Genomic DNA, 15,986 nt, shown 5'->3' with positions numbered 1-15,986 from the left:
GGCACATAGTAGATGCTCAGTATAATGTGTGATAATAAACAAACAATACATTATGCCTTGATTATTTAAGACATGTCCTGTGTAAGCTTTGAACATTAACACAGCTGTGTAAATACTCAGGTTGAAAGAAAATATGCACTGATATTACTATTTCTCCAGGGCTGGTTTAGAAACCGGCTTTGTGGGCATGGGCTTATGATGGCATCATGGGGGCCCATGGGGTGCCTGTTGTAGCACTGGAAGGTCAGCTCTGCTTGTTCACTTGGCCATTCATTTGTTAGTCTGTCCATGTGCATATCAGGTTTATACAGAGGGCCTACTGTGGGCCATGGGGAACCTGATACTTGAGCCACTGTGTGAAAGGGTTCCCCTTGGATTGTACAGTACACATCCTGTGCAACCACACATGGCTATCTGATGTGCCGGGGGCGGAGAATAAAGTAGTGGGTAAGACCTACTCTGTTTTCAAGAGCTCACAGTCTTGAGGGTGTCTCCCCTCTATTGGGGGAGACATATGCCAAATAACGAAGGGTGCGGTGGTGCTAAACGCAGTGATGCAAGCGAGCCCGGGGGGCTGTGAGAACCCTGAGAAGGCATCCTCATCCCAGCCTGGGAGGGCCCAAGATGAAATCTGAGCCAAGCCACCTTCTCTTCCCCTTTTCTTGGCTCCATGTGCGTCTGGCTCAGAAGGCAGCGTACAGCCCAGGCCCCTCTCATAAGCAGCATCTGTCATCCAAGATCTGAAGGCTGCGGGCCAGAGCCAAGGCCTGTGCTGTCTCCCAGCCACCACACCTGCCCTGCCCGGCTGTAGCACTTGAATTTTTCCTTCTGCTGCCGTGAAACCAGGTGTAGAGTTTGAGGGTTGGCCCGCATTTTTCTAGATCTTCTTCTGTCTAAACACATTTATCATCTTTAGTGAAAGAGCTGGCCCCGTGCAGTGTGCTTGTTGGGATCATCCCAGCACGTGCGGGATGGGGATACTGAGGATGGCAGGTGCCTTGGCCATCTCTGCTCCTCAGCCTTAGGAAAGGACCTCCATCCATCCCCTCTGGGCATTTAAATGGCGGTTCCAGGAGGGAGTGTTGGCTTGGTTCTTAATACTTTCCTGGATCTCGTGAATTCTCAGGTGGCCAAATGGTGGCCGAGGCGGGGGAAGGTCAGTGACCCGGGGTTTACAAGTAGCTGTGCTTGCAGGAGGAGGATGTGGGCAGACCGGGCCTGTTGCTGTGTGCTCAGAAAGAGGCCCTTGACCATCCGTATTTCTGTCCCCTTCCATTCATCCAGCATTTCTGGGCACCTACTATGTGCCAGGCTTTGCAGTGGGCACTTGGGGAGATGGTCTGAACCCCCAGATCTCTTGTTCCTCAGCTGGGTGGCCTGGACTAAGCGTTAACTGTTCTGTAGGTCAGAGGGCCGTGATGAGCATGCCTTGGCGGAGATCCTTTTCGCAGAATGCTTGGCACATAGTGGGTGGACAGTGAATGGCCCGCCGCGTGACCATCACGATCCCCCTGTCACCTCCTGGGCACGGTCAGGAGACCTCGGCAAGCCAAAGCAGACAGGGCGATGCATGTGTGATGGAATCCCTGCAGGTGGCTGTGGGCACGCAGGGAGGGGGGATGTGGGGGATGTCTTCTAGCAGAGTTTCACTGTGGAAGGCCACCCCGGCTCCCTCTGGTGAGGTGAAGGCATGAACCAGCCACTGGAGTGGACCTATCCCTCCTGCCTACCCCAGCAGCATTCAGCTGAGGGTCAGGGGCCTCTTTTGTAAGCCACAGAAGCCAGCTCCTGCCTCTTCAACAAGGCTATTTACTGGAAGGGGAAGCAGATCACTCAGAAATCAGAGGCCAGACCAAACACACAGGACTCAGGAAATGGCAACTCCAGGAATCAGACACCTTTAGGACAGATCAGCCGGACCTGTCTTCGGTCCTCGGGACCGCTGATGGTTCACAGTCCTGGGGAAGGGACTCTGATGGACTGACCTTGGGTCTGCCCAGACTGTAGGAAGAGGGAAGAGCTGACTCCTTGCAAAGAAGGCAGACGGAGAGGTGGACTGACCCATGTTCCCATTGCCTTCTAGGATTCTTGGTCTCTCCCCTTGCTGAGGAGAATTTTCCAGCTGTCCTCGCCGGTGTATCAACCTGTGGGCTAATTGGGTGGAGAAAGGGGGTTATGGGAAGCCACTGTGAGGTCTCCCACAGACCTTATGGCTCATCCTGAGTGAGGAACAGAAGAGAAGCCTGCAGCTTACAGAGGCTGGCCTGCGTAGCCAGGCGGGAGCAAGGAGCTCTCTGGAGCCCCTGCCATGGGTCTAGGTCTCTGGGAATGTTTTCAAGCATCCCTGCCCCGGCACAGAGGGAGTTGGTCAAGGCCAGGCCTGGGTCTCCAGTGCAGTGAGCCCGGACCGCATGCTCCTGCATGGAAAGCCCTGCTTGTTGTTGTTATTCTTTTTTATTAAGTTTAGTTCTCTTTCTTTCTAAATTTAAGCAGAAAAGATGCTGCCGTTAAAAAGAAACGTGTAAAGCAGTGAATCTCTATCTTGGCTACAGGCCAGAATTATCCGTAGAACGTGTTTAATAAGGCGAGTAGTACCGGGGCGCCTGGGTGGCTCAGTGGGTTAAAGCCTCTGCCTTCTGCTCAGGTCATGATCCCAGGGTCCTGGGATCAAGCCTCACATCCAGCTCTCTGCTCAGCGGGGGGCCTGCTTCCTCCTCTCTGCCTGCCTCTCTGCCTACTTGTGATCTCTGTCAAATAAATAAATAAGATCTTTAAAATAAATAAATAAAAATTAAAAAAAAAAATAAGGCGAGTAGTACCAAGCCCCACTGAGGCCTGTCACTGGCCTCATTCATCCTCCCACTTATGAAGGGAGCAGCTGTGGTCACTTGCCCTTTGCACATGTGAAAGTTGAGTCTCAGAGACACATACTGCTTCCCTAGCACACACAGCTAGGAAGGGAGAGAGCACTCCATTCCTGACTGCGCTCTGACTCAGCATGGGGGCCCGGCCTCCCTGCAGGCAGAGTCTGGCAGGGACCAGAGCCGGGCCAGGGGCATCCCTGGGTGCACAGGTGCCTGCATCGTTCACAACCAAGATGGCAAATCACCGGTTCAGAGTTGCCCCGCCCCCAACCGCACCCCCCATGATGTCCCGCCCCACTGTCCGTCTTCTGTTTCTTCCTGTGACTGTCATCGGAGAGAGCCTGCCTTTATGCATTTGATATCAGTTCGTGTTCTGTCATCGTGTTCCCAGAGTCACCCTGTCACTGCCAGAGCTGCATGTTAGTCCCCTTCTGGGACTTCTTCCCTGCACACCCTCTTCCAGGCCAGCCCCGGGGAGCCCTACGCCACATCTCTGCTGCAGGCTTTCTCTCTCCTGGCTCCAGTGTGAGATCAGAGCCGGGCTGGGGTAATGATAACGCATCGCTGAGTGGTTGGAGTAATGAAGGGAGATGATGCGTTTCAACAGAGCACAGGGCCACCACTCATTCAGTGTTAGCCACTGTCAGTGAGGTTATGGGGATGAGCGTTGATGCCGGGAGCGTGATTCCTGGGACTGGGGCCGGTGGCTGTACCCGTCGTTTTGGGAAATGGCAGTGCTCCAGGTAACCTCTACCCCAGACTTCTGGACCTCCCTGTGGTTGGCACTGGGACGCAGGGCGGGGTACCCTCTGGGACCCCCTGTTGGCTGATGCCCTTGTCAAAACTGGGGGGTGCTTGACTATCACCCTTGCTTGGGATGCTTGGGGACCAGACGGCTGTGCGCTCTTCCCCCCCTGGCTCCTTGCATCCTGGCCCCTTGGACTAAGTTCCGTGCGGTTCTGATGCTGTCATCCGAGCTGTGTTATACTTGTCGCCTGCCACTGGGATAGCCATGTACTCAGGCCCAGCACCCGGCGCTCCTGGGACCCTCGGGATGCTTACAAGTCACTGTCTCTGCCCCGCGGAAGCCAGCTGGCTCTACAGACCTCCTGCCCCTGTGCCGGGAGCCTGTCTGTGGCCGCAGCCAAGCGTGTCTTGCTTTCTGAGCTTCCTGGTGGCCAGGTTATCTGCCACGTCCCGTCCAAGTGACGGGTTTCCTAAATGCCTGTGGTCTTGGCGTCCAGCTCTGGAAACCACAACTTCCCCCTTTCCTCTCTCCTGCCAGGGTTGACAAGTGTCAGCAGTCCAGGGAAGGAGGGAAAGCAGATGGAGAACGGCATGCTGGTGACGGATGTCGCAGGGAAACAGCTGCAGAGGTATGAGCAGAGAGGGACATCTGTCGGTGTGGACTCTGCAGGCCCCGGCTTCTGCCCCCTGCCTGCGGGGAGAGAAGAACAAGGGTGCCAGCAGCTTGTGTGACCTACTGAAGAACGCCTGAGTTCCCCGGGGTTCTGGAAGATGGAGGCTTTCTGCCTCCTTCCCCAAATCGCTATGGGGCATCACGTTTCAGGGGCCCGAAGGAGGGTAGGGGGCCGCACTGTTCCTCTCGGGGGCACGGCTCACACAGGCCTTAGGAGGTAACTGTCTGCCTGCACTTGGGACGCTCAAGGTCCCTGCAAGAGGTGGGTCTCTGCTCAAGTCATTGAGAGGGGCCTGCAGCGTTCAGGCCTGTAGGGCCAGCATTTGAACCAAAATAGTCACAGTAGTAGTGACCATGACGTTGTACGCACCGTTCGGAGCCAGGCACGGTGCCAAGCCCTGTGCAGTCTCTTGAACCTGCAGGTGGTGACTCCTGTCTACCCACTTGATAGGTGAGCAGTGGAGTGCTCTCCCCAAGTCATGAAGGCAGATGGAAACTGAGCTTGGACTTGAACCCAGGCCCTGCCTCTGAGCCAGCGTGCCGAAGTTCTGTGCTTTTGCTGCTGTAAAGGAGGTTGCTCTCAGCTAGATTGTTAAGGATTTAGTGGGCAGCTTTCTGTGGACTTTGTGGCTTACCCTCTCTGTGCCTCAGTTTCCTTACCTGTCAGATAGGGTCTGTGGTGTGCCTACCGCAGAGGGCTGTGTGGGGGGGGGCAGACTCCATGCATAGTGCATGTGACACACTTAGCCCAGTACTTCCCTCCCTCAGCACCCAGTAAAGAGCACCCACATCACTGCATGAGCTGGGGCTGCCCGCAGTTCCTTCCCTGGCGTCAGGAGGTTTCACAGAAGTGAGGCTGGGAACGAACCCAGACGAAACTGGCGTGAGCAGCTCTGCCCTTCAGAACACCTGCCACGGTACCTCCTAGAATCTGATTTTTTTTTTTTTAAGATTTTATTTATTTGAGAGAGGGAGTGTTAGTGGGGCAGAGGGAGAGAGTTTGGAGGGGCAGAGGGAGAGAATCTCAAGCAAACCTTGCATTTAGCGCGGAGCCCGATGTGGGGCTCGATCTCAGGACCCTGAGATCATGACCTCAGCTGAAACCAAGGATCAGGCGCCCCGACTCCGGTTTTTATCATATGGGATAGGTGGAAATATATCCCCCTCTGTTGGTGCACCTGTCCAGGTGGTGAGCTGGGTGTATGTGTGTGAATCACGCAGAATAGGGCCTCGCCCAGGGCGTGCAGGAGCACTGCCGGGATTCAGGCAGGCGGCCAGTGTGATCAGTCATGGTTGCTGCCCTCTGAGAATTTGCTAGGACGACCGAGACAAGACAGTCCCTGCAGGTGGCGCTGGGACCTGGGGGCAGGTGACGGTGGGAGGCTGGCTGGGGAGAACCGTGCGTGGGCTGGGCACAAGCACAGGGAGCACTGGGCATATCTGTTGCTATGTAACAGAGGACTTCGAAGTCCGTGGCTTGGGAAGTCTGGGCACGGCTCAGCTGGCTTCTCCCCTCTGGGCCTCGCACAAGCCGCAGCAGGGGTCTGCCAGGCTGGGGTGTCATCTGAAGACAGGGCTGGGGAGGGATCCGCTTCGAAGCTTACATGGCTGTTGGCAGGATTCCATTCCTTGGGGGCTGTATTACTGTCCTCACTTCCTAACTGGAGCCCCCCGTTCCCAGCATCCTGGGCCTCCAGCCTGCGAGCTTGCTTCGGCATATGCAAACAAAGAAGGCGAAAGGGAGCGTTAGCAAGCAGATGGAAGTCACACCCGTCCCTTTGCCCTTGTGGGTCTGAGCCCGTGGCTGAGAGAGGGTGTTCCTGCGTGTGTGCTCACACGTGTGCGCATAGCACACACCCATCCACCCGTGTCATTCGCCAGGGTTACAGATCCCCAGGCGAGGGGACTGGCTCGAGGAGGTCTCCAGAGAGAGCTTAGGGCCGCGTGATCTGTGATGATGTGTCTCGATCTGTATAAAGCTGATGACCCCCGTGTGCCTTGGTTTCCCCAGACAGCTCAGCAACTCCTCCTCCTACAGCGGGGACATTAGCCGCCACCACACCAGCACGGCGGAGCTGCAGAAAGCCGGGGCCAAGAAAGAGGACGCGTGGAAGCTGGTGGAGGCAGACAAGGCGCAAACAGGGCAGGTGAGGGCCGGCTGCTGCCCCGGTGAGGGCTGCGGCCCGCGTCACTGCACACACCAGGTCCTTGCAGAACGCTTCGTTGATGTTGCATCTTGTCTCTCCACGAGCCTGTGCAAGTGGTGTTTTCCAGAGCCGGAAACAGGCGGCAGAGCCTGGATGACTTGCCCAAGGTCACAGTCAAGGGGCAGCAGAGCTAGAATGGGAACCCTGGCGGTCTGACTCCAGGGCTGGCGTTTGGAGCCTTTGCTGTACTGACCACCACCTCCTCCGAGCGGCTGGGGGCTTCTTTTGGCTCCGGGTGACCCGGGTGCTTTATATCACGCCTTCCCACGGTACAGGAAGTTGTAGATCAGACGAAGTTCTCTGTGAGATAGCATCTCTGTCACTTCACCTCGTGTGACTGTGTGTGTGCGTGCGCACACGTACGTGTGTGGTGGGATTCGTTTGCTTCCCTTTCTCTTGCAGCCCTAACGATTCCAGTGTGAGAAAGTCTGAGTTCGGTGCCCATTTATCTTTCTTGCGCGTCTCAGTCCACTGCGGCTGTTCTAACGGAAGTCCATGGGCCGGGTGACTCAGAGGCAACCCGCTTTTATTGCCCACACTTCCTGGAGGCTGGCCAGCACGTGTGGTGCCCTGCGAGGGCTCGCTCTGAGGGAGGCTCAGGGACTGCCGTCCGCTGCCCGTGTCCTCCGTGTCGGGAAGGGGTGAGGGCGCTCTCCGGAGCCCCTTTGTTAAAGGCACTAATCCCACTGTGAGGGCTCCGTCCTCACCATCTGACCGCTTCCCACTGGCCCCTCCTCTGCGTACATCACACCGGAGGTTAGAGTCCCAACACGCAAACTTGGAGGAACACAGTGTTCTAGTCCATAGTGCTAAGACATCGCCAGCTTCTCTCTGTCATAGGGAGAATCGGTTTCAAGCTCTTGTTTTGTTGTATGTGTTTTACAGTCGTCTGTTTTGGGCACGTGGCAGTAATTTTCCATTTATGGTAATGATCCCAAGTTTATTTTTAAAAGTGCATGTGGTATGTTTACAAAAAAAATAAGGAATAGAATTTTTAAAAGAGGAATAAGTGCACACAGAAACAAGCCACCCCTGAGAGGTGGCGCAGGAACGCGAGAGGTCAGGATGCTTCTCTTGGATCTGCCTGGATGTATGTGGAATCCTGCACGGCGCCAGCCCTGCTCTGTAATTATGCGTTGATCTGGTTGCCGAAAGCCTGTCTTGCCACTTGACTGGGAGCTCCGTAAGGGCAGAGACCCTGACTTTATCTCTTGCTGATTTTGTCAAGTAACTAAGGGGAATGTGCCATGGGTATGAGCGTGGGGGGGGGCGTGGAGGGGACAGGATGGCCCAGCTGCTGCTGGAGTGCCTGCCCTCGGGGGTGCAGTGGTGGGAGCACCTGCAGAAGCCTTGTCTCCCCTGCTCTGCAGGTCAAGCTGTCCGTGTACTGGGACTACATGAAGGCAATCGGACTTTTCATCTCCTTTCTGAGCATCTTCCTTTTCCTGTGTAACCACATTGCTTCTCTGGCCTCTAACTACTGGCTCAGCCTCTGGACCGATGACCCCATCGTCAACGGGACCCAGGAGCACACTAAAGTCCGGCTGAGCGTCTACGGAGCCCTGGGCATTTCGCAAGGTGGGGGCCCCTCCCCCGCCCGATTTGGGCACTTGGAACTGTTTCTTCCATGTCTTATTATGGAGTTTAGTCTTCCCGTTTGTGCGTCTTTTCTGGACCCCCCCAAACTAAGCCAAACTCACGTGAACAGTACCTGTCCCTTAGTAGACACTCAGATACTTACAGAGTGAGTATTCCTTGAATGCTTTGTTTCACGGACCCCTAGGAGATGGAGAGCTCTTGACGTGCCCATTTCACAGATGAGCAAAATTGAGAACAGCAGCACCCACCCCCCCGCGCCCTGCCCTGGAGCATTGGCAAGCAAGGAAGGGCCCTTGCCCCTTATTGCTCTGCGAGGGCGATGGGACGTCTATAGACTCTAATTTGTCTATTATTTTCCCACCATGCCGTCTACGGGTGGGAATTGGGTCACGCTGGTGGTTCTCGGTGCAGACTGTGCTGTCCCGCGGGGACATCTAGTAACGTCTGGAGGTCCTTAGAGTCATCACAGCTTTGATTGGGGGTGGTGTTCCTGGCATGCAGAGGCCAGGGATGTCGCCGGGCGGTCCGCAGTGCACAGCACAGCCCCCAGAACAGAGGATGATCCGGCCTCAAATGTCAGCACTGATGAAGTTGAGAAATCCTGTTTACCCTTCCTGTGGACCCATGAAGGTCCCAGACACAGCAGCGTTAATTGAGAGCCGCTGTGAGCCCTTCCTCAGTGTCTGCTTATGTTCTGGACACTTCATGGGTTTTTGCAGACCAGGGCCGAGAGGTAGCAGCTACTGTTTCCCCCATTTTAGAAAAATACATCACAGAAAGTTCTGTTGCATGGCCCTGGTCTGGAGGAGTGTGGGACACGGATTATGAGCATGACCTTGGAGCAGCTGCCTGGATCGGGAACCGCAGCTCTGCTGCTGGTTGGCTGACTCTGTCGAGGGCAGAGGAGTGTCTGACCTTGAGTGTCCTCCATAAAATGGGTGCTAAAGGCTTTACATAGAGTCAGTGTGAGAAGTAGATTCATGCAAAACTCCTGCGTAGCGTATAATCTATAGTCAGTCCTCAGTAAACAGTAGCCACTACTGTCCTCGTCGTCGTCGTCATTCTTAGAAGCTGAGAGTCCAGGCCTCTTGCGTCCGCACAGCCCCTCCTCCCCGCCCCCGCTCGGCCCGTGTCCCATCGCGGTATTTACCGTGAGAGTATTTGTAGGTGTCTCGGTGTTCGGCTACTCCATTGTGGTGTCCATCGGGGGGGTCTTCGCTTCCCGCCGCCTGCACCTAGACCTGCTACACAATGTCCTCCGGTCACCCATGAGCTTCTTCGAGCGCACCCCCAGCGGGAACCTGGTGAACCGCTTCTCCAAGGAGCTGGACACGGTGGACTCGATGATCCCGCAGGTCATCAAGATGTTCATGGGCTCCCTGTTCAACGTCATCGGCGCCTGCATCATCATCCTGCTGGCCACACCCATCGCCACCATCATCATTCCGCCGCTGGGCCTCATCTACTTCTTCGTCCAGGTGAGAGGAGGGGTCTCGGGGAGCAGGAGGGGCCCTGCTGTGTGTGCTTCTTCCGCGTGAGCTAAGGACTCACGTCACCTGACCCCACCGTGGAGTTGTTGGGGATTTCCTGGAGGAAGGTTGAATTTGTTTTTGTCTGCTTTAAATACCTATCAGAGGGGGTATAGATATTTATTACAATAATTTGTAATAATAATAATAGCTTATAGCGATAATAACACTATTAAGATTGATTATTAAAATCAAGAGTGTTACGAAATTCTTTATGTGAACAATAGCACTTTAAACAGGATAGACATCTGTCTTTCTCTCTCCCAGCAGAAATGTAGAAGTGGGCCGTTCAGGGCTGGTACAGCACTTCCACAAGTCTCTTACTCTCCTGGACTGTTAATATCACTGCTTTTTTTTTTTGTTCTCCCGTCCTTACATAAGCCTTCATTCTTAAGTTGATCTCCTGGCCCAAGGCAGCTGCTGAAGCTCCAGCCATCAATCTGTAGTTCAGAAAACAAGACCAAGGAAAGGGAACAGAGCAAGGGAACATGTGACCGCCGAGTCCTGGTGGCCCCTTAGGTTACTGCAGCGTAAACCGTGCTTGCAGCTGTAGGTGAGCCTGTCGAGGGCCTGGTGGCAGAGCTGGGAGTGTGAACTCACGTCTCTCTGTTGTGTTGGTGACCACAGTGCTGCCCTGCCCCTTTTTGCCCTGAAAAGCTTAGCAGCAGCACAGTTGCCAGGGAGTCAGTGGTTTAGATGGGAGCCTAATGACTGCATCCCGGAGGAGGAGTGAGAACCGCGAAGCGCTCCGTATTTAGGCTGCACTGTGGCTGCTCGTGTCGGGTCGGGAGGCCTTGGTCCAGCCCTCCTCGCCCCCACACTCCACCACGCTGTGGCCCAGTGGTTGGGGAGCAGAAACGCAGGTGAAACCACAGCAAACAAGTCTGGTTCTCGTGCCTTCGTTGTGTTCTCTTTAAATTGGGGCCAGCTTTTTTAGAAACTTCGTCCTGCTGCATTTGCCAAAAATATGACCCGTGTTCATACCCTCGCCGTGCATTTCCCTGAGGGACCCAGTTCGGAAGAACCAAACGGGCCACATGCTGCATTCATAGCAGCTCACACAGCTGCCAGCAGCAGGACCTTGAGCCCCGGTGCAGCCATTCCGTGACGGGATCTGCTATCCGTTAGCAGGACGATGAGGGAGATGCTGTTGGTGTAACGTTGGTAGTATTTTTAAACAACGAGGACAGTTCAGCAAAGGATCCTGTTGTATATGCCCTGTCATTACAACTGAGCAGGCATAGAGCACGTGTGACGGCTGGAAAGGGAAACAGCAAAAGGAAAACATCGTGTCTCTAAGGGCTGGGATTATGAAAGAATTTTTTTATTTTCTTATTTTCACTTTTTTAAAGATTCATGTATCTCTTTGAGAGAGAGTGTGCGAGTGGCAGGGAGGGCAGATACAGGGGGAGAGAGAGAGTCTGAAGCAAACTCCATATTGAGCATGGAGCCTGGCGTGGGGCTCAGTCACATAACCCCGAGATCATGACCTGAGCCAAAACCAAGAGTTGGGTACTTAACCACCTGAGCCACCCAGGTATCCCTGGGTTTTCTTTAATGTGTGGTTTTCTTTAATGGCTTTTAACTAAATATACCCTTACCCTACAACCCAGCAGTCCTCTCTTCTTAGTGTATATGCAAAAGAAATGAGAATGCATCCAGAAAAAAAAAAAGGGTGCTAGAATATTTTTAGCATCTTGGTTTATGATAGCCCCAAACGAGAAACAACTTGGGGTTTTTGACCCAGAAGTCACAAGAACTTTCTGGGATGCTAGAGATGAAGATTTTGGTCAGGTAGAAGTCACAAGAACTTTCTGGGATGCTAGAGATGAAGATTTTGGTCAGGTAGTGGGTGTGCAGGTGTAAATAAATACAAAATTCACCAAGCCGTGGAGATTTGGGTGCATTTTCTAGTGTAATATAAATGTATGTTGTATCTTGAGGAAAAAGTGGGTTTTAGATGTACATACGTTCTCTCTTTTTCATCAGAAAAGATCTAAAGGTTTTATGCTGAGATTGGAATAAATTTCAGAGTAATGGATGTAATACAATTAAAAAAAAATTTTATCTATGTATTTTAGAGAAGGAGAGACTGGGAGGGAGGGGCTCTGGGAGAGGGAGAGAGAGTCCCAACCAGACTCTGCCTTGAGCACAGAGCCCGATGTAGCGTTCGGTCCCATGACGCCAAGATCATGACCTGAGTCGAAACCAGGAGTTGCATACTTAACTGGCTGCACCACCCAGGCTCCCCAGTCATTTAATTTTTATTTAATCCGTATCATCCCCTCCCCAGTGTTTAAATGGGTATCCATTACTGTTTTAATTCAGAGCAAGTCATTTTTATATAAAGGTGATGCAAGAGGTAGGACAACATGGAATTGTGTTGGGGCTTCCTTGTTGCCCGAAGGAGACATTTCTGGTTTGTGAGCTGTTTTGGCGTCCGTGAAAACCTCCCGGCCACGGGTCCGATAGCTCAGCTCCCAGCGCGCTCCTGCGTGGCTCAGGCAGGGGCGTGTCGAGCATTCCTCCTACCCATGAGCACCAGGCACTTGGTCTCTGAAGGAGTGAGGTGAGTCTGGGGCATTAATTAATGGAGTTTAAAAGGGAAGATAACAGTTACTCTTTTTTAAAAAAACTGAGTTGAAACACAGATACATCTCAGGTTAGCTTTCTATCGTAAGTTCTGAGCACCGGAGAAGTGGAGTAAGTGGAACAGGGAAGTCTCTCAGGAATGATTTCCATCCGGGATGTTTAGAAAGAAAGCCAGAGGGAGGAGGCGTCACGGCTGACGGTCACGGGGCAGATCCCGCAGGGCCGAGGCGTCCGGAGTTGGTACATGGCAGTGAGCTGTCACCTGACCTGTCCTCGGGCTGGCAGAGCCACTGTCCTGGGACCACCTGGGCTGGCGTGGGCCTGGGTTAGCCGACAGAGTTGCCGGGGCCCCGAAGGCCACCCAGGTGTGGGTGCCAGGTACTGTGTGCGCTGCCATCAGGAAGGAAGCTGCTGACCTCAGAGCCCCCACACAGGTTTCCTGCTCTCTGTGGAAGGCCTCCACCCCAGAGTGGCCCCGGGAGGCAGGAAGGCCGGGTCCCTGGCCACCCTGTGTTTCTGGGTCTTGCTCAGCTGTCTGGCTCTGCCGCTTGCGGGGCGGCTGCATTTACGTGAGATCCTGAGCACCTCTGGAACTGGGACCCCGGTCTGTGTACGACAGGCAGACCAAGGCCACAAGAACTCAGTGTCCTCGAATGACCAGGCCGCGCTCTGTGCATGGCTCCTCGAAGCTTCCAGGGGGCGAGGTGCTTCTGTTCGTCTGCCCTGGTTAGGGCAGGAGCAGAGCCGATGGGCGTCTGCCCGTGGGTCAGGTGGAGGCCTGGATGTCCTCCAGACCTGTACCCAAAGCCACGCCGCTGGGGCCATCCAGCCCCCGAGATGAGTGGCGTCAGGCAGGCTGTCGCGCCTCACAGCGGGGCTCTCTGAGGCCAGCCCCCAGCTCGGCCACTGGTAGCCACATGACCTGAGAGGAGAGCATAGTGAGTTTCTTTCTGGTTTACTGAGCGTCAGCAGGAATGAGCGCCTGCTGGATTTCTGGTCCGAGTCCCATGAGCTGATGTCTGGAACCACTTGGAACTGTGCTAGGATTGCGGCGTCTGGCTGGCTCTGTCGGTGAAGCGTCTGCCTTCGGCTCAGGTCACGATCTCATGGTGCTGGGATGATCGGTCCTTCCCTGCTCAGTGGGAAGCCTGCTTCTTCCTCTCCCTCTGCCCCGGCATGTGGGCTCTCTCACAAATAAATAAAATCTTTGAAAAAAAAATTTAAAAACCGCTGTGCCAGGAGGGTGGGCTCAGCGTGAGCTAGCAGCTGTCGCCGTCACCTCTGTGCATGTGGCGAGCACCCCGCCTCCCACATGCCACCTCATGGAGGTATCGTGCAGGTCCAGGCTTCCTCCAGCGCAGCCCTGGGGACCCGGCAGCGTGGGAGGGGCTTTGCCCACTGCCCGGTCCGTTCTCTTCCCCCAGAGGTTCTACGTGGCCTCGTCGCGGCAGCTGAAGCGCCTGGAGTCGGTGAGCCGCTCCCCGGTGTATTCCCACTTCAACGAGACCCTGCTGGGCGTCAGCGTCATCCGCGCCTTCGAGGAGCAGGAGCGCTTCATCCGCCAGAGCGACCTGAAGGTGGACGAGAACCAGAAGGCCTATTACCCAAGCATCGTGGCCAACAGGTGGGCATGCGTGGCCCCGCCGGGGCAGGTGCAGGCCTGAGCGCTCCGCCCTCGTTCCTAGGGAGGAGGATGTGAAGCCAGGCTCCGGCCCTCACGACTGGGTGGAAGGACAGGACGCGGTGACCCCTGAGAGCAACGGGAGCACTGCAGCTCCAAGCATTGAGTGAGGGCCGGGACCATGTTGTCCTGGAGTCAGGAAACACTGCCTGAACTACCCGTTCGCTGTTGTCCTGGTGATGTAAGATCGCCCGGGATGAGCAGACTCAGCTAATATTTTTGTGTCCTGATTCGCGGCCGAGGGGGGATCACCCCCCACTGCACCCCTGTGTGATGAGCATGGGAAGCCATTCCCCAGTCTTAGGTTGGCCCCCCTGAAATTGCCGTGCCCCGAAGATCATGAGGGGATGGATAACATCAATGGAAAAGATGGGACGGAAGTTTGCTCCTTGTTGACTAAATCAGAAAAGCGTCTGATCCCTAAAAGGGTCTCCCTCTCACTGATGTCCTCATACGTGTTTTGAGACGTGGTATAAAAGATTGTGGGAGGGGGTGCCAGCACCCTGGGAGCTTGCCATCCTAACCAGCCGTCAGCCCCGTCGTACACAGTATCACCCTGGAACGTGAGACTAGGAGACCGTGAGTTGTTGGAGACCCTCCCTTCCCTGCGGAATCCTTAGAGCGTGGGTCACTTCTGGCTCTGTCTTTGGGAGAAGCTACACCCCTGGGAAGATCAGTCATGTGAATCCGAAGGGCTGTATGTGACAAAAAGATCAACACCCCCATCTCTCCCTAAGGCGCTTCACGCCTTGAAATATTAATATTCCTAACGCCATGTGATATCTTAGAAGTTAGCTTTAAACCAGTAATATATCTGTTTACACTTCCAAAGGTGAAGTATTCCATTTTAACATGTCTAGAATGGGGATGATGTGGCTCTGGGAACATGAGAGCAACATTGAAAATAGTAGCTTTTCTCCCCCTCGCCCCTTTCCTACCAAGAGAAGGTTATTTTCAAGTAATCTCTGCAAGCACTGTGGGCCTCGGACCCACGACCCCAAGATCAAGAGTCACACACTCCCTGGATCTTGCTCGGTGACGTCACCGGCTGGGCACCCCCAAGGGACGGTTATTTTAAATCAGTGGTGCCTCTTAGAGTTGATGACTTCTTAGGAATTTAGGAATTTTCCCGGACATCATTTTAAAGATGGGTGTATATGGATATATTTTAAAGCTTCCAGTGAGAAAAAGTTGGTTCTCACCAGGGCAAGCTTCATTTTCCTGGGATGTCGGCTTCTAGAGAACTCTGGGGTTGTCGGACTAATGAGGAAGTAGCAAGGCCGTGTCCCTTTGGCCATCCTTCCCCTGTGAGCTTTTCTCGGGAACTCTCGGGGAATTACTACAGTTAGCAAAGTGACCCCCACCCCGCCTGCATGAACCAGAAACCGGAAACTCTGGAAAGCTGACTCCAGGTCTCTGTGTGTCTGTCTGTCTGTTCACCTGTGTGTCTGCGGGCAGGTGGCTGGCCGTGCGGCTGGAGTGTGTAGGCAACTGTATCGTCCTGTTCGCTTCCCTGTTCGCCGTGATCTCCAGGCACAGTCTCAGCGCGGGCTTGGTGGGCCTGTCTGTGTCGTACGCATTGCAGGTAAGGGGGGGGGGGTGCTCTCAGCCAGATTTTCGGATTTTCTTCTTGGGGGTCAGTCGTCGGATTCTTGGGCCTTTGCTTTGAATCCGGGCAGGAGCTGGGGGAGCCGCTGGAGGCCGAGCGGTGTTTGAGAAGCCCAGTGACCCAGTGGTGCTGGGGTGGAAGGGAGACATGTGGCCAGGATTCCCCTGAGTCAAGGAAAGCCCGTGGTGGCCTGCCAGGGTGTCTCCAGCTACAGGAAGAATGCTGTTCTGGCTGTGACTCGCCCTCCCATCACGGCTTTCGCTTGGGCACCCAAATTTGGATACGTGGTATTTTCCTTTTGCCATCTAGTTCAAAATATTTTCTGATGACCTTTCTGATGATTTGTATGGCCCAGGGCTTCTTTTGAAACGTGTTTCCTTACGAGGCACAGTGTAGCCCGTCCGGGTGATGGCAGTACGTGAGGTTCATGTTTTCTGGACCTATTTTACCTAGGGCGTTTTGTAATTCGTAATTACTTCCCAAAG

The 15,986-nt window shown here is 54.4% G+C and overlaps 1 protein-coding gene across 1 annotated transcript in view; it reads left to right on the top strand.

Moving 5' to 3' along the window:
- Positions 1-15,986, top strand: part of ABCC1 (ATP binding cassette subfamily C member 1) — a 133,027-nt gene that overhangs the window by 104,716 nt on the left and 12,325 nt on the right. Inside the window, exons 20-25 of the mRNA XM_045993322.1 lie at positions 4,150-4,240; positions 6,296-6,431; positions 7,862-8,069; positions 9,258-9,568; positions 13,636-13,835; positions 15,351-15,477. Coding sequence (XP_045849278.1) covers positions 4,150-4,240; positions 6,296-6,431; positions 7,862-8,069; positions 9,258-9,568; positions 13,636-13,835; positions 15,351-15,477 — 1,073 coding nt within the window. The remainder of the gene's footprint in view (positions 1-4,149; positions 4,241-6,295; positions 6,432-7,861; positions 8,070-9,257; positions 9,569-13,635; positions 13,836-15,350; positions 15,478-15,986) is intronic.

This window comes from Meles meles, chromosome 21 (assembly GCF_922984935.1).
Source record: "Meles meles chromosome 21, mMelMel3.1 paternal haplotype, whole genome shotgun sequence".
Taxonomy (NCBI): Eukaryota; Metazoa; Chordata; class Mammalia; order Carnivora; family Mustelidae; genus Meles; species Meles meles.
Note: the sequence above shows the minus strand (reverse complement) of the source record. Positions and strands in the feature narration are given on the sequence as shown.